General features: G+C 47.1%; 1 protein-coding gene across 7 annotated transcripts in view; it reads left to right on the top strand.

Moving 5' to 3' along the window:
• GTF2IRD1 (GTF2I repeat domain containing 1) overlaps positions 1-18,278 on the top strand; it is a 95,126-nt gene that overhangs the window by 31,448 nt on the left and 45,400 nt on the right. For 5 of the 7 annotated variants that reach the window (XM_080982873.1, XM_080982871.1, XM_080982872.1 and 2 more), the window contains one exon: positions 15,641-15,769. In XM_080982873.1, the coding sequence (XP_080838999.1) occupies positions 15,647-15,769 (123 nt within the window). In that variant the 5' untranslated portion in view covers positions 15,641-15,646. Of the gene's footprint in view, positions 1-11,136; positions 11,236-12,976; positions 13,079-15,640; positions 15,770-18,278 lie in introns of those variants that run through there. The other 2 variants (XM_080982869.1, XM_080982868.1) reach the window with 2 other exon arrangements.

Here is an 18,278-nt window from a genome sequence, read left to right as displayed (position 1 = left end):
CAGACTCTAGCTTGCAATGTCTTTGCTTCAATCTATTTACAAAAGCGGAAGGCGGACTTCCTGTTTAGACCCTCCCGGTTTGGTGCCAAATTAAAAAAGTTTCTTAATCCAATTTTCCGTTCTACTCACAGGCAGTTATTTAAAATCCAATTGTCCACAGGAAAAAGTCAGCGCTCTCCGGCAACAGCAATGCGGCTTCACTCCGTGAAAAGAGCAGTCGATTCGAAGCACCGCGCCATTCACCCCACGTCGCTCCGGATCTCCGAAACCGGGTTTCCCCGCGAGTAGGGGAGGCGCAAAAGGTGCCAGCCGAATCCCACGCCCACAGGCTTCTCCCGCCTGTGGTTTTTAATGGGTCTCCGCCTCGCCGCGGCGGTCCAGACCCTAATTCTCACGAAGCGGATTCCTCCTGGTCAGAGGAAATCCGCCATTGCCGGAGGCGCTAACCCGGAAGTCCCCGGAGAGGTCACTTCAGTGCTGCTACCACTTACGGTTTGACTTCACCCCCCCCCCCCCCGGAGGTGCACTCCATTGTCTCTCAAGACATAGAGATGCCAACAATTGCTTACCTTGATTGTGGCACTATGCTTCTTTTGATGCAGCGTAGAATAGCGTTGGCTGTTTTTGCTGCTTTTGACCCATGTTACGCTTGTAGTCTGCTAAGACCCTTAGACATATAGTGCAGATAGGGTTGTTTCTTGTGTTCCTTTTAAATCAGCAAATATGGAAACACCTTCAAGCTCTTGTAATTCCCCTCTGCAATATAACAAAGCTAACCCTAATCTTATGTACAGGCCCACTAGCATACATTAACATTGTCTGCATGTTACTGGTCCTCAAAGAGGAGCGAATAATCCTGGATTTTCCCCTCCTTCTTCTCCTCCTATTTTGTGGCTGGCAGGCAGGCAGGCAGGCTGTGTTCGCAAGTTGTGTTCCCAGCCTGCCCTAGAAAAAGTGTGGAGAGAAAAGGGTGGTCCAAGGGTCTGTGGCGTTCCTAGGCAATGTTTTCCATCTGCATTTTGGGCGCTTTTTGAAATGGGAAGCATTTTCAGCAATGCAGGGTTGGTCGTTGTCCAGGGCCCAATGAATGCAGGGTGTGTCCCTGTGCATGTCTTGTGAGCAAAAGGCTTAATCAATTTGAGGCCCCTGAACCTTCTTTCAAAGCCAGAGTCATCGCGCACCCTCCTTTCTCCCTGCAATGAGGATGTGAAGTCATCAACATGCCTTGGATTTGAGTAACCACAGCTTTGCCCTCCGTGTCTTGGATAAGGCCCCATGACTCTTCTCTCGGAGTCTTGTGGCTTCCGGACAGGCCTGGGCCCTGGCGCCTCTTGCTGTACGAACCCATTGGTGTCTCCATGGGCAGGTTCCTCAGAAAGGACCTGTTTGTTTAGTTAGTCCAAAGACAAGTTCATATCTGAAGCACCTGTCTAAAAGCTCCTTCAAGGAGCTTCAGTAGGGTTATCTGGAGGTTCGGTGTACGTTGTCAGCTGATGACACTCAGCTCTATTTCTGCTTTACATCTGCAGGTGAGGCAGTGGAAGTGCTGGACCAGGCATAGGCAAACTCCGGCCCTCCAGATGTTTGGGACTACAATTCCCATCATCCCTAACTAACAGGACCAGTGGTCAGGGATGATGGGAATTGTAGTCCCAAACATCTGGAGGGCCGGAGTTTGCCTATGCCTGTGCTGGACCAATATCTTGCCTCGGTAATGGACTGGATGAGAGCCAACAAATTGAAGCTTGATCCAGGAAAGACTATGGCACTGTTAGGAGGCAGTTCCCCAGACTGGATGGATGGGAGGTCACCTGCTCCTGATGGGGTTACACTGCCTCTGAAGGAGTGGGTACATAGCATGGGGGTACTCCTGGATCCTTTGCTGTTGCTCAAAGTTCAGGTGGCCTCGATGGCACGGAGTGCCTTCCATCAGCTTCGGCTGGTGGCCCAGCTGCACACTTATCTGGATATTGATAGATTCAGGTAGGTAGCCGTATTGGTCTGACGCAGTTGAAATAATTTTAAAAAATTAAAAAATATAAAATAGTCTAGTAGCACCTTAGAGACCAACTAAGTTTGTTCTAGTTGTGAGCTTTCGTATGCTTTTTGAAGAAGTGTGCATGCACACAAAAGCTCATACTTAGAACAAACTTAGTTGGTCTCTAAGGTGCTACTAGACCAGGGGTCAGCAAACTTTTTCAGCAGGGGGCTAGTCCACTGTCCCTCAGACCTTTTGAGGGGCCGGACTTTATTTTTTGGGGGAAAATGAACGAATTCCTATGCCCCACAAATAACCCAGAGATGCATTTTAAATAAAAGGACACATTCTACCCCTGTAAAAATATGCTGATTCCCAGACCGTCCGCGGGCCGGATTTAGAAGGCGATTGGGCCGGATCCAGCCCCTGGGCCTTAGTTTGCCTACCCATGTGCTAGACTATTTTATATTTTTTATATTTTTAAAATTATTTCAACTGGATAGGAGTAGCCTAACTTCTGTTGTCTATGCTCTGGTAACCTCTAGGTTAGATTACTGCAACACGTTATATGTAGGGCTGCCTCTGAAGACAGTTTGGGAATTTCAGCTGGTGCAGAATTTGGCAGTCAAGTTGCCTACCAGGGCAAAACCGTTTGAGCATATGACACCGATCCAAGCCTGCTTGCACCAACTGCCAGTTTCTGGGTCTAGTTCATAGCGCTGGTTTTGACCCACAACTTTAAATCCAAGTCTGGCCTACGAAACTACTTTCTTCACTTCTGCTTTTATTCATTAAAAAGCTGTGGTTCCCACATGCCTCCCCAACCTCAAAACTCCTGTTTCGTTTGGCAGTTGTGTGTGGTTATTACATAAGCCTCTCACCACAGAAGATGTTTTTCTGCTGGGCCTTGGGGTGACCTGGTGACAAACAAGGTTGCTGTGAGCTTGTGCCCCTTTAATAGTCAAGTAGAAAAAGGAATTTCAACAGGCTTCTTCTACACAGCGGTGTACGAGCCCTTTTCTTGCTTTCAACTGGCCCTTGGACCTGTGACAACCTGCTTCTTTTATCTATTATTTGTTAAATTTGTATCCCACCCTTCCTCCCCAAGCAGCGCAGGGTGGCAAACAGATACACAAAGCCAAACAAAACAAAACAAAAAACAAAAACACGAACCAGCAAAAACATTCTAAAAACGATGACAACCACAAAGGTTGCCAGGAATAGTATTCTTCGGGCACCAAATGTCAGGGCAAACTTCCACATTCTTCCTGAAAGTTAATAATGACAGAGATGAAGATAATAATGATGATAGAGACTAACTAGGAAGGGCATTCCACAACTGAGGGGACCACCACTGAAAAGTCCCTGCCAACGCAAAATTTACATTAGTTGCCCCACCCACTTTTGCCTCTGGCCCCACCCACTGCTGTCATGTGGCTCTTGGAAGGTTATTTCTATTTTATCGTACAGACCTACGCCTCTACCATCCTGGGAAGCATATATGTGCCTCTCCCCACCAGCTTTCAGATGTGTCCGAAGTATGACCACTTGTTCTAAAATAGGTGGGGGGAACTTGCTCCTCCCCAAAGCTGTACAACTATGGGGAAAAGTCTGTTAGTCCTACTCTGAATAGACACACTGCAATTAGCGAATATGGCAAAAGCCACAGCTGCACCACACTTTTAAAGCGCTCTGATGCCACTTGAAAGAGTCGTGGCACATTGGTACATCTGTATTGTAAAGTAATATGTGAAAACCAATAAAAAAGGGGGGAAATAAAAAAATGAAAGAAAGTCATGGCTTCCCCCAAAGAATCCTGGGAAATGTAGTTTGTGAAGAGTGCGAAAAGCTCTTAGGAGGACACACACACCCCCCCGTTCCCCTCACAGAGGGACAACCTCCAGAGTTCCCTGTGAGGAGGGACTGATAGTTAAACCACGCTGGGAACTGTAGCTCTTTGAAGGAATGGGGTGCATGCGTGTGTTTCCTAACACCTGCAACAAACTACACCTCCCAGGATTCTTTGGGGGAAGCCATGATGGTTTAAAGCGGTATGAGGCTGCTTTAAATGTATATAGAGTAGACAGAGGAGGCCTTAATAAACACACAACCTCTGCAGTTGACCAGTCGTCGGTTTATATAATCACCTTCAGTGGGTGGCTGGGAGTTTTTTTTCTCTTTCTGTGTGTGCTCATTTCAAAATGGTGGCTGCTCTGTGGGTTTCTCCCCCTCCCACCCCAGTCGCTCAGCCAGCCTGAAGTGAAGGTCAAATCCTGGCCTGCTTGTAATCAATAGGAGCTTTGTTACTGACTCTGGGGTTGGAGCAGTGTGTGTGTATGTGTGGAGATTAATCTTTAATTGCTTCTTGGCTGAACTTCAAACAGGGTGGATTTTTATTTTTTTTGTAATAAGATTTTCCATTGTGCCCAGAGTTGCTGGAGGATATAGGTCACTTTTTTCCAGCTTTTTGTCAAAGTTGCCATTCCCCCCCCTTCCCTCTGTGTTAAAAACAAAGAGCAACCCCCCCCCCCCCCGCTCCTGCTGAAACTTCAGATTGAGCCTTTTTTAGTTCATAAAGATCACGGTGACTTAACACATGTGCTGGAATCTCCGTGTTTCCCTCACCTGACGGATCTTTCCCCCTGGCTTATTTTGCTTTAAAGGCCATGTGGGACCAATTATTTATTTCCTGCAGAAACGCATGTTAAGATGGCCAGGAGCTGCTTTGAGTTAGTGTAAAAAGAGCCTTGGTTTCCAAGGATTCGGAAATTCTAGTGCATAAAAGAGCGCTTTTCTTTCTTTTTAATGTGAAAAGCTGGTGTAGTCAATAAACATTGATTCACTTTGAATGGGAGCATTTGAAGATCCCGACTCTTTTTTTTTTTTTTTTAAGGAAGGGAGAAGAAACTGGATTCCGAGTTTGCGATGGAATCTTGGTAACAGAACAGCTTTTATAAATATGTGCCCTCTGTTTGATAATCGGAAATATTTATTAGTCAATATTCTCATGTCTGGTGCAGGGATGATAATATAAACCAAGGGGGAAATTGTTGCCTAAGAATCCCAATATTTCTCTTCGTTTTCCCTTCGTCTTGTTAACCGCCCTGCGATCTTCAGAGGTATATAAATTTAATTTTTTTTAAAAAAGAATAATAAATGAAACTTTAGACTCCTCCCCCTGTTGCCTAAGCTCCACCCACCCTGCATTGTTATGGCGGAGCGGGAGAGACTTGCAACAGGCTCCACCTACTCTGACAAGCGCATTGCACGTTCTGAATTTCATTCTGATCCTGATCCCAGGGACTGGGAAAGGAAGAGGCAAAGTTTCGCAGGGAGGGATCAGGTCTGACTGTTGGAAGATTGGGGACTTTTTCATGCAGCACGCTAACTATGGACCCCTCACTTTTGCAGGAGTGATAGCCACCAACTTGGCTGGCTTTAACAGAGAACTGGGTAAATTCAAGGAGGGTACAGCTTATCATGGTGGCTGGGATGTGTGCCTCCACAGTCAGAGGCAGTATCCTTCTGAATTCCAGTTGCTGGAAACCACAGGAGTGGGAGAGTCATGTTGCACTCAGGTCTTCGCTGTGAGCAAATGCTTGGCCACTGTGAGAACAGGATGCTGGGCTAATGGCCCACTGGCCTGTCATGGACTGGTTGGATGCAGAGAGAGTGGTAGGAGGCACCAGCTGGGGAACCCCCAAGGGAAGAAGGCTCAGAGCACAGGGAGTGGTGGTGGGACAACGATGAGGGGTTAGAGGGAGAAGACTGGGAGGAGGTGGTGTCTGAAGCTGAAAGGGGAACAGGGTTTAGTGAGCGGGAAGAGGCTGTGGCAGAGAGCAGTCCAGAATCAGAAGTAGAAGCGAAGGCTGGAGAGGAAGGGGGCGAAGAGGCAGAGATGAAGCAGACTGCTGAAGAAGCCAGGGAGGCTCCCCTTCCTGCTGCGACCAGTTTCCCTCCCTCTGATGTGACAGAACCAAAAGAGGTATGAAGAGGGAGGAGCAAAGATAGACAAGCCAAAGAAGTCTCCAGTTGCAAGGAATGGACCTGAGGGAGGAGGCAAGACCTACTGGGAAGTGTTGCTGTGCAGTGGCGTAGCGTGGGGGTGCAGGGGGGGCCGGCCGCACCGGGCGCAACATCTGGGGGTTAGGGTTAGGGGGCGCAAATCCACGGGTTAGGGGGCGCAAATTACTTGCCTTGCCCCAGGTGCTGACAACCCACGCTACGCCACTGTTGCTGTGCTCGCTAAGCCTGTTTGGTTTCTTTGGATAAAGAGTTAACTTCACTGATGCCTTGTGACTTATTACTGACCTGCTCCCGAGTCCTGCCTTGACATTGCCTGATCCAGGAGGCTCTTCTTATGTTAAGAAATGAGCGGAGGGTTATGTGGGAGAAAAATTAGCTGTTCTAAAGGAAAGAACCCAACTTTGAGAAGGGACCATGGCTCAGTTGATAGAGCACCTGGCAGAGGGTCCCATATTTAATTCCCTGCAGCTTGAGTTGGGCTGAGAGAGAGCCATGTCCAAACTCCTGGAGAGCTGCTGCCTGCCAGTGTAGGAAATACTGAGCTGGGTGAGCCAATGGCCTGACTCACTATAAAGAAGCTTATTCTGTTCCCTTGCTGCCATGCCATGCCCATCTCTACCCGTTCCTATTTTCCGTACTGCCACCTAAACCTACCGCCCGCTTTTCAAGTTTTCCTTCAGAAACTTGGGAGCTAAAACCTTAGTTTTAATTTGAAATGCTCAGGATGATTCTCTGGAGATTACCCTTTGGATGTTGTAGGCGACATTACCAGGAGGCGATCGCAGGCCCGTAGATAATTCCTGGGGTCCTGCAAAATAAGTACACTGTGTGTTTGCATTTCTAGCCCTTTTATAGCCTCCTTCGGCAAGTTGAGAAGCTGCGCAAAGCTGCACTTAATGGGAAACTGCATCTGCAGAAGTTTGGTTCAAAGGACGTGCACGCCAGGGGGACTCCCATGGAAGCTTCCCTCAGCTCATAAAACGGGAGTGATGCAACTGTATTGGGTTAATGGGCCCAAGAGGCTGTTATGGTTTCAGTGTGCAACAGGAGAGAGAGGTGGTTAAAAGCGACTGGAAACACTCTATTTGTGTACAGTGGTACCTCGGGTTACATACACTTCAGGTTACAGACTCCGCTAACCCAGAAATAGCACCTCAGGTTAAGAACTTTGCTTCAGGACGAGAACAGAAATCGTGCTCCAGCGGCGCGGCGGCAGCGGGAGGCCCCATTAGCTAAGTGGTGCGTCAGGTTAAGAACAGTTTCAGGTTAAGAACGGACCTCTGGAATGAATTAAGTACTTAACCTGAGGTACCACTGTAGTCCGAAATCCCAGAGAGCTTCTGCCAGCCAGTGTAGGCATTACTGAGCTGGATGGGTGCAGTGTCCTGACTCAGCAGCAGGCAGTTTCCTATGCTCTGAGAGGGCTGAGGGAAAGCGAAATGGATCCCCCCCAAAATGGTGGTCCCTTCTGTGGTCAGCTCTCCTTCCAGTTCAGTTCTTGCCTTGCTGCCTTGTTCACCTGAAGAGTTGATTTCTTCAGTGAGCTAAAAGCTATTGAGATGAGCACCAAATGGAGCAGAAAGGTTGGGCCAGAGCAAAGCTCTCTGTCACTGATGTTGACAAAGAGTTGGGCAGGGCTTTAGAAGTAATGTGATCCAGCCTTCCCTGATCTAGCTCTCCATCCTGGATGTATAATTCCCTGACTGTTCTGTCCTCACTGGGCACCTGAACAGCCAGCAGCAATGCCAATGTGGGCAGCAACCAAAGCAGCATTCAGGACTGGTCAGAGTCCAAGCAAGCAGGGTGCTCAGCAAAGGGTCAGGCGACACGCAAGGCCAGAGCTGTCCAAGTCAGGTTTGGCACAAGCAAGAGATCCAGTAGCAGGGCAGGTGCCACAACCGAGAAGGCCCTCTGCCTGGTTCCCTGTAACCTCACTTCTCACAGGGAGAGAACTGCCAGAAGGCCCTCAGAGCTGGACCTCAGTGTCCGGGCTGAATGATGGGGGTGGAGACGCTCCTTCAGGTATACTGGGCCGAGGCCGTTTAGGGCTTTAAAGGTCAGCACCAACACTTTGAATTGTGCTCGGAAACGTACTGGGAGCCAATGTAGGTCTTTCAGGATCGTCAAGCTTTATAAAAATGTGAATTGAGCAGGTGCAAAGATGGCAACAGAATTAGGGTTGCCATACGGCCATAATTTTCCAGACATTGCCAGGATACAGCCATTGGAAACAGTGTCCGGGCGGGAATCGCTTAAATGTCCGGGAAAATCCAGACGTATGGCAACCCAAGTCGGAAGTGTAGATTTTGGTGGATTTCCTTTAAAATAGCTCAGAATCTTTTTTTTTTTTTTTTTTTTTTTTGTTGAGATCTTGTAGGCTCAACAACTTTTGTGTCCAGATTTTCACTTTTTGAAATTTGGCAACAGAATGCCAATTTTTTCAGAGTTTTGGAGCTGATCAACACCCTTCTCTCCACTGCTTCTGAATTCATCAGGCATTGCCCCGCATCCTATTGCAACCCAAGTTCTCCATCATAAGGACTAGAGACCTGCCATTCTCAAAAGTAAATAAAAAGTGGCCATGGTAAAAGCTTGGACCTGGTGAAGGACTTGGAGACATTGCAAAACAAAGCTGAACTTTCTCTCAAGGAAAGCAAACGCTCCTCCTGTTGTGCTCCCCATGCCCCGAACGCACCCTCAACCTGCCCCCTCCTCCTTCTACTTCCATATGCTTCCTCTTCTCTCTCCCTTCCACTGGTTTCCCCGGAAATCTGTCTGCAACCGTCAAAAACCAGGTCACGTTGCTTTCTCTGCATTCCAGAATCTCTGCCTTTGGCTGTGAGCCACCAGAACAGGACAGTGGTGAAGGATTTTGCTCACTGGATCGGCAAAAATCCATTTGCTTCATGACAGCACCTTGCACAGTCTTCTCCAGAGTCAAGACCATTTGGCCTGCCCTGCCCCGTGCTGTTTCCACTGACTTGCAGCAAATCTTCAGGGTTTCAGGCAGAGAAAAGTGGTTCCCAGCTCCACCTAGAGAGCAAATTTCCAGGTTTTCAGGCAGGAGTCCTTCCCAAGCCTATCTGGAGAAGCCAAAGACTGAACCTGCATTCCTTTTCCTGCTCAGTGGCTACTAACTCTGATGGTCTCAGAAGCAAGCCTTCCTCCTTTAGCTAGTCCTCGTCTTTTACTGAAACTCAGCCTAAGTAGGGTGAACGGTGCATTTTTTCTCTCCTGCTCTACCTTATTTTATTATAGATTTATTGCATCTGTATCCCACCTTTTTCTCTAAAGAGCTCGAGGCGAATGTCAGTTGCTGGAAACAGCAGGAGGGGAGAACGTTGTTGCTGTCAGGTCCTGCTTGTGGGGTTTTCCATAGGTGCATCTAGTTAGCAGCTGTGAGAACAGGACACTGGACTCGATGAGCCCCTGGCCTCATCCAGCAGGGTTGACTTATGTTCTCTACTGCTGAGCTGCAGCCTTCACTAAGGAAGCTTCCTTATGCTGAGTCAGGCTGCTGAGTCTCTCTCTCTTCCAAAGATGAAAAAGCAAGCATGGTTCTTTGCATCTTCTTTTTTATAAATAAATTTATTCATTTGGTTTTTCAGATTAAAGTCTTACAGTCATATCCAACATGCAACATAGAAACAAGATTCCAGAGAATCTCCCGAACTTCCCTCCTCCCCTTTGTGGGTCCTATTATTAATCATTTCCTCTTGCGTCTTTTATAATAATCCAAATCTTTTACCTCTCCATTGTGTCCAAAATTCACCATTAAACCACAAGTGTTATTCCAATCCTACTAACGATTTTAACTGCTTACAATGGTTTTTAAGATAAGTTATAAATTTCCCCCGTGGTTCTTTGCATCTTCAGATTGGATAGGACAAGGTTATTTTTCTATCAAGCCTTGTATTTCCTATAATAAACTTAGCTTTTTCTTGTTCCACCTCTACGATTCTCATACCCTCCAACATTTCTCTGATGAAAATAGGGATGTCCAATTCTAAGGCTGCCATAGGTCCTCTTTTTCTGGGACATGTACTCTTTTTTCATGGGTAGAGTCATCATAGTGATCCATAGTTAAAAGCAGAAGTTGGCATATGTGTCCTCTTCTTTGCTCTTCAAAATACGGCAACTAGACTATTCCATATTAATAATAATAATATTATTGTTTATTCCCCTGCCCATCTGACTGGGTTGTCCCAGCCACTCTGGGCGGCTTCCAACATGTATAAAAAAATAATAAAACATTAAACATTTTAAAAGTCCCTATGCAGGGCTGCCTTCAGATGTCTTTTAAAGGTTGCATAGTTACTTATCTCCTTGGCTTGGGGGTCACATAACTCAGTACCCTCCAACGTATATCTGATGATAATAGGGATGTCCTAAGGAAAAGCGGGACATTCCAGGTTTAAATCAGACACCAGGATGGCTTCTGTAAATCTGGGACACTTGGAGGGTTGGGATTCTATGTCTAGATGGGCCTTTGTATGTTCCTTCTGAGTGCGGCAGTTTTGCTCAGAGTCAATATCTGCATCCAAGCTTGCTCTTAGCAATTGCTCATTAGAAGAAAGTATTTAATTATGATATATTTTTTAAGGCATTGGCCAACCCATTTAAAACGCCCCCCCCATCTCCTTCCTCATTTCTTTCCTCTGCCAGTCATGTTTTGCATCCATCCTTGCACGGTGGGGAGAAGGAGTTTGATCCCAGACCCCCACAGAGCCTTGAGGAATCTTTTTGTCTGCTTAGCAAATTGAGTTAAACCGAGCTGGTTTCATTCTTATTCTCCAGACAGGCGCTCCCAGACTCAACAATTCCTCCTCCTCTCCTCCATTAGAGGTTTTCTGTCTCTGTTCCCCTCCCACCCCCACAACTGTGAATGATGGCCATTTTTATCTCCACTCCCTTTTAGCAGTGGAGGTTGCTCCCACAAGGGGCACATTCACATACGACACCACTTTAAGCCCTCACGGCTTCCCCCAAAGCATTCTGGGAGCTGTAGTTTGTTATGGGTGCTGAGGGTCGTTAGGAGACTCCTGTTCCCCTCACAGAGCTACAGTTCCTGGAGGCCCCTCTGTGAAGAGCGGTTGGTTGTTAGACCGCTCTGGGAATTGTAGCACTGTGACGGGGAACACACATCCATGGCGGGGGGAAAGAGTTGTTGCAAAACAAGAGCCAGTGTAGTGCAGTGGTCAGAGTGTCAGACTAGGACCTCGGAGGTAAAGGTAAAGGGACCCCTGACCATTAGGTCCAGTCGTGGCCAACTCTGGGCTTGCGGCGCTCATCTTGCTTTATTGGCCGAGGGAGCCGGTGTACAGCTTCCGGGTCATGTGGCCAGCATGACTAAGCCGCTTCTGGCGAACCAGAACAGCGCACGGAAATGCCGTTTACCTTCCCGCCGGAGCGGTACCTATTTATCTACTTGCACTTTGACGTGCTTTTGAAATGCTAGGTTGGCAGGAGCAGGGACCGAGCAACGGGAGCTCACCCCGTTGCGGGGATTCGAACCGCCAACCTTCTGATCGGCAAGTCCTAGGCTCTGTGGTTTAACCCACAGCGCCACCCATGTCCCTTGGAGGACCAGAGTTCAAATCTCTGCTCAGCCATGAAGCTCACTGGGTGACCTTGGGCCAGTCACATTCTCTTACCCTAGCCTACCTCACAGGGCTGTTGAGGGGATAAAATGGGGATGGGGCAGAACTGTGTCTGGGGTATAAACACAACAAATAAATAAATAAATTTCACAGCAGTTGATGGAGCTTAGTAGCCCAAGGAGGTGGGGGCAGGGGGATGAAAAGGTTTTCGACTGTGACATCACGTCGATATCATTTGTGGAGTCCTGCATCTTCGCCCAGGGATGCTCGAAAGATTTTGTAAAGCAACACCAACCTGATTTGCAGTAATTTTTAAATTTGAATTTTTGTGTGGTTTTTATTGTATGTATGGTTGCTGTAGACCGCTCTGTTTATGTTTTTGTTTTTAAAAAAAACCCAATATGAGAAGTGGTATACAATTTTTTTAAAATTGGGATGCAGCTCTCCTGAGGTTTTAAAAACAGTTGAGATTCAGTTTTTGGCACCCCAAAAATATTTCTTAATGATAAAATGCGTTCAGAAATACGTACTCAGGGCCGTCTTTAGCAGATGCAGTGCCAGGGTGCAAATATCTGCCCAGAGCCCCCAAATTACCATGGATAGTGTTGGGGTGGCTGTAGCTGCGCACTGCCAGCCATGGGGAGGGTGCAACTCTCCCCCATGCCGCTGCGGGAGAGCAATCCCCGCAGAGGCTTGGGAGGGAAGCTGTGCACCCACCAGCCTTATGGTTGGTGGGGCGCAACTGGCGTGCGTGCAGGGAAAGGGGAGGCCGCCAGCAAAGCTGTGCAGCTCCCCCACTTGCTGGGGCACCCTGAGAGGCCGGCACCCTGGCGCAACGCACCACTAAGCCCTATGGGAAAGACGGCCCTGTACGTATTTTTAAGATGCATCTTTTTCAGAAAAAGAAATCACAAGTGGATAGGGAAACAGATGGAATAGACTTATGAATGAACACACAGAAAACTGATATGGTCCGGAAATAGACTGACCCATCCACCCCTATTCTATTCTAGTCATTCCTCCCCTCTGTTCCCCACCCCATCCTTCTGCTTTTCTCTGTGTTGGAGGAATCCCTCCCCCTTATCGAGACGGAGCGTTTTGTCACAGCAGCCCTCCACCCACAACCTGCAGCGGTGTAACTAAGACACAGTCTTTTCTCACTGCCTCCCTGAGAGCCAGGCCAAGGAAACTACAGAAGCCTGTTTGTAGAAAGAAGATGAAGAAGTGAGGCAGGGTTTCATTTTAAAAACAAAACAAAAAAACCCACCCAATGTTACTGCGCAAAAATCGTTTACAGCAGGAGGCAGGTGTTTGGGACGTGAAACAGGAAGACAGTGAGGGGTGAGGAATAATAGGATCCAAGCGCATAACAGTTGTCAAAATCCAAATGTGTAGGTTAAGGGTTGCCAGACCCCCAAGTTTCCAGGTTTGCCTGGCCCTCTGCAGGTGGCAGGAGGAGGGCAGGAATCACCAGGTGAGCAAGAGTGGCGTTAAATGTATTTTTTATTTATTATGAAGACTAAGCGCACAGCTTGCAAGCGACTGCAAATTACTGCATAGACTCTCCAGGTGGATTAGGGCGGTGATCCTGCCTTCCTCAGCTCCCTCCAACCCTTCTCCCAATTAACCTCCGTCTCCAGGAATAAGTGGTAGGAGGGAGTGCAAAGGAAGAATCACCAGGGCCTACCCCCATGACATCAGCGGGGCCATCACTAAGTTTCAGGTTTGGGCCCTGAAATTGCAGGATCTGGGATGCTCCTGACCAATGTTAGAAACTCAGATATATGAGCTAATCGCCAAACAGCACCTTAAACCTAGGTTACAGTTGCCACAACGGAATGTCTAGGCACCATTTTGTTTTTTACAATGAAATTAATATTAAATAAGTATATATGTAAATAAATAACACACTGGTTTATATTTCAAGGGGGGGGGGAGTCTCCACGTGGTTTAAAACACATTAAAACATCCAATAAAACAACCCAGAATAAAACAAATTCAAGCTTCAAGGAAAATATTTCAGATCCTTCTCTAAGTGACATTTTGCTTTCCCCATACCGTGAAACCTCAGAAACTGAACGCCTGTAGAATCAAACGTTTCGACTCCCAAACGATTGAAAACCAGAAGTGATTGTTCTGGTTTTCGAATGATTTTCAGAAGCCGAATGTCCGGCATGGCTTCCGATTGGCTGCAGCCAATCGGAAGCCGCACCTTGGAAGTCGAACGTTTTGGAAGTTGAATGGACTTCCAGAACGGACTCTGTTTGACTTCCAAGGTACATCTGTATTTATTTAGCTACCTACTTAATTTATAGAGCTGCCCCATAGCAGAAGCACTCTAGGAAGCCATGTGGTGTAGTGGTTAGAGTGTCAGACTAGGACCTGGGGGAGCAGGGTTCAAATCCCCCCTCAGTCCTGAAGCTCACTGGGTGATCTTGGGCCAGTCAGCCTCTGAACCTCCCTCACAGGGTCGTTGTAGGGATTAACTGAGGAGGTGTGGGGGTGAACCGTGTACTCCTTGGAGAAAAAGGTGGGAGATACAGTGGTACCTCGGGTTACATACACTTCAGGTTACATACGCTTCAGGTTACAGACTCCGCTAACCCAGAAATAGTGCTTCAGGATAAGAACAGAAATCGTCCTCCGGCGGCGCGGCGGCAGCAGGAGGCCCCATTAGCTAAAGTGGTGCTTCAGGTTAAGAACAGTTTCAGGTTAAGTACGGACCTCCGGAACGAATTAAGTACTTAACCTGAGGTACCACTGTAAAGGCATTAAATAAACTTTCCTGGTTGCCTGCTGAAAAATGCTGGAGGGACAAGCTAGACGGAGTTGCTCGTCGCCAGAGTGGCACCCAGAGATCTCCACGGGGTCGCAGTTGGACCTGTGCCAGTTGCAAAACGCCCGTGGCACATGGGGAATTTCTAACGCTGCTCCTGGCCTGGCAGCCCTTTGTTGTTATTTAGTTGTGTCCAACTCTTTGTGACCCCATGGACTAGAGCACGCCAGGCACTCCTGTCTTCCACTGCCTCCCGCAGTTTGGTCAAACTCATGTTGGTAGCCTCGAGAACAGCGTCCAACCATCTCGGCCTCTGTCGTCCCCTTCTCCTTGTGCCCTCCATCTTTCCCAACATCAGGGTCTTTTCCAGGGAGTCTTCTCTTCTCATGAGGTGGCCAAAGTATTGGAGCCTCAGCTTCAGGCTCTGTCCTTCCAGTGACCACTCAGGGCTGATTTCCTTCAGAATGGGTAGGTTTGGCAGCCCTTACGTAGGAGCATTCTGTGAACAGGAGGGTTCCCCATCAAACGTGAGAAGGTACCGTCTCTTCTACACCTATGTCTTTAGGAAGCTTCTCGGCAGGGCTGCAACCGGGGAATGTTGTAAATGGGGCTGCGTTTAAAAACGACCTGGAAACTGCAGTTTGATTCAAAACACAACCGCAAGCCCGTTAATAGGGACTTGACCTTTCACTCCTATAACTGCAGCGCTTATAACCAGCTCCCAGTCGGTTTCTGGGCTCAGTGTAAAATACTGGTATTCACCTATAGAGCCTTAAACAGCTTAGGAGCTAAACGATTGTGTCTTAGATGACCTCGAGGCCATATTTAGATGCCCTGCTCTGAGTGCTCCCACCGTGTGACGCAGAGGGTCTTATTGCTGGTGTCTCCATTGTTATGGAATAGCTGCCCCAGAGAGGCTCACCTGGAACGTTCCTTATGATCCTTTCAGTACCACACAAAGACAATTTTATTGGACCAGACATTTGAACAAGCCTGTGTTTTGAAACAAGTTCTAGGCTTGTGCTTTTTAAAGAAACCTGATGCTCTAGTGTAGTTTTGAGTTGAATTGCCATGCGTCTTTATTCTGTTTCCATTGGAAGAAGAGTTTTATCTTGTTCTTCTTCTTCAAATAGATTTTCTTGCTGTAAGTGCTGTATTTTTAAAATATGGGATGGAGTGTTTTACAAATTTTATTGAGGGGCGGCCATATAAATATAAATAAATAATAATAACGGAGATCTCGTTCTTGTTGGTTTCCAGGTGGCTATGGCACTGCTGGGGAAGCTGTCTGAGGGGCTTCCAAACAACTCCAGGTCTGACCAGTGGCACTTAGTCTTCTCTCAAAAAGATGAAGTCATCACCAGCTTAGTATCTGCCTTAGATTCTATGGTAAGCTTCTTCCTCTGCCTCTTCTCTGCACCAAACCGTACGACGTTAAAAAACATTAAAGTGTGGATTCCTTGTGAAGGGGCTAGCAGAGATCTAGGTGAGGGCCAAACCATGCATGATATGCAAACTTGAATGTGGTGGGAAGGTGTGTATGTGTTCAAGACAAGACTTACGGAAGTCCCCTCTGGTATCTTGCTTCCTGAGGCATCGCTGCTCTGCTGCTTTTGCGATGGTCACTGACCCCACAGAGCAGGCACCCTCAAACGTTTTGGAACTACAACTCCCATCATCCTTAGCTAACAGGACCAGTGGTCAGGGATGATGGGCATTGTAGTCCCAAAACATCTGGAGAGCCAAGTTTGGGGATGCCTGCCACAGAGTGACAAGATGCTAGAACTCAGCGACAAGTTGTAACATGCAGGACGGATTAAAAAAAAAACAAACTTCTTCACACTAGCCCATAGTTAGACTGGTGATTGTTCTTCTTTTAAAGCACCCGAGTTGGTGCCAAACAAATTCTTGGAGGAGGCAGCCAGGGGCTTTTTGGCTATGGTTACAGGGAACCAGACAAGAGGGCCTTCTCGGTAGTGGTGCCTGCCCTGTGGAACGCCCTCCCTTCAGATGTGAAAGAAATAAGCAGCTATCTTATTTTTAAAAGACATCTGAAGGCAGCCCTGTTTAGGGAAGTTTTTAATATTTAATGCTGTACAGTGGTACCTTGGGTTACATACGCTTCAAGTTACATACGCTTCAGGTTACAGACTCCGCTAACCCAGAAATAGTGCTTCAGGTTAAGAACTTTGCTTCAGGATGAGAACAGAAACCGTGCTCCGGTGGCGTGGCAGCAGCAGGAGGCCCCATTAGCTAAAGTGGTGCTTCAGGTTAAGAACAGTTTCAGGTTAAGTACGGACCTCCGGAACGAATTAAGTACTTAACCTGAGGTACCACTGTATTGTTTTTAACACTCGATTGGGAGCTGCCCAGAGTGGCTGGGGAAACTCAGCCAGATGGGCGAGGTATAAATAATAAATAATAATAATAATTATTATTATTATCATTATTATTATTATTATTATTATTATTATTATTCCGTGGACAGAGGCAATGATGCTTCTGAATACCAGTTGATGGAAACCGCAGGCGGGGAGAGGGCTCATGTGTTCGAATCCTGCTTTCGGGTTTCCCACAGGCATCTGGTTGGCCGCAGTGAGAAGAGGCTGCTGGACTAGATGGGCCATTGTCCTGACCCAACAGGCTCGTATTAAGTTTTTATGACACACAAAAATGCCCATTTCATTGCACAACGATAATAAGATTCTAATACATAAAGTAAGTCGAATTGAGGTGGAGGGAAGTCACACAGATGTACCCTTATGTTTATTTCTTTTTTATTATTTCACTTTTTCTGTATATTTTCATTTTTAAGTTTGGTTAACATATACTTAGGACGCGGGTGGCGCTGTGGGTTAAACCACAGAGCCTAGGACTTGCCGATCAGAAGGTCGGCGGTTCAAATCCCTGCAACGGGGTGAGCTCTCGTTGCTCGGTCCCTGCTCCTGCCAACCTAGCAGTTTGAAAGCATGTCAAAGTGCAAGTAGATAAATAGGTACCACTCTGGCGGGAAGGTAAACAGCATTTCCGTGTGCTGCTCTGGTTCGCCAGAAGCGGCTTAGTCATGCTGGCCACATGACCCGGAAGCTGTATGCCGGCTCCCTCGGCCAGTAAAGCGAGATGAGCGCCGCAACCCCAGAGTCGGCCACGACTGGACCTAATGGTCAGGGGTCCCTTTACCTTTACCTTTAACATATACTTATGTATAAGATAAAGAGTTGTGAAATTGTTTATTTTTTCTTTTCTTCTTTTTCATGACTAATTTTTAAAAAAATTATTATTTTTTAAATGCCCATTTCCTCTTGCCCACTATTTGCTGAGCTGCTGTGATGTGACTGAGGGGGAAGGATCAGTCCTGGAATCTTTCCTAGGGACAGGAAAGAAGACTATGAGCTGTGCTTGGGAACATGTCAGAGAGTGGACACTGCACTCCTGTTGCCTTGTGCTGATATTACGGACAAACAGCTTCAGGGATTTGGGCTCTGAAGTGAAAATCGCTTCCTCGCATCCACAGCCAGAAGGGTTTTGAAGTCAGAATCTTTAAGAACACATATTGAGGTTTCTATTAACCTTTATGCTGGAATCTGCTCTTTGATTGTCCCTTGTGTGTTGCAAACTCCTGTGTGAGGTTTTCCACAACAAGACAGTGATGGCTTTTATCTCTGTGACAAAAGAAAATAATTTGCATGAATTTCTGCAAAAAAAGAAGTAAGTCTTCTCCCCCTCTCTGCTTTTTGATGGCTTAAAAAAAAATGAATCCCATGATGAATCTTACATAAGTTTTTTTTCCCCCTTATAAAAGATGTGTGTGCCTGGCTACATCTCTGCATCAAAAGTGATCTTATTTTAACTACGAAAGAGATCAGACAGGGAACAGTTTGTGTGTGTTTGTGTATTC

Source organism: Podarcis pityusensis (assembly GCF_964106645.2).
Source record: "Podarcis pityusensis genome assembly, chromosome: 15".
In the NCBI taxonomy this organism is placed as follows: Eukaryota; Metazoa; Chordata; class Lepidosauria; order Squamata; family Lacertidae; genus Podarcis; species Podarcis pityusensis.
This window is presented reverse-complemented; position numbering and strand designations above follow the sequence as displayed.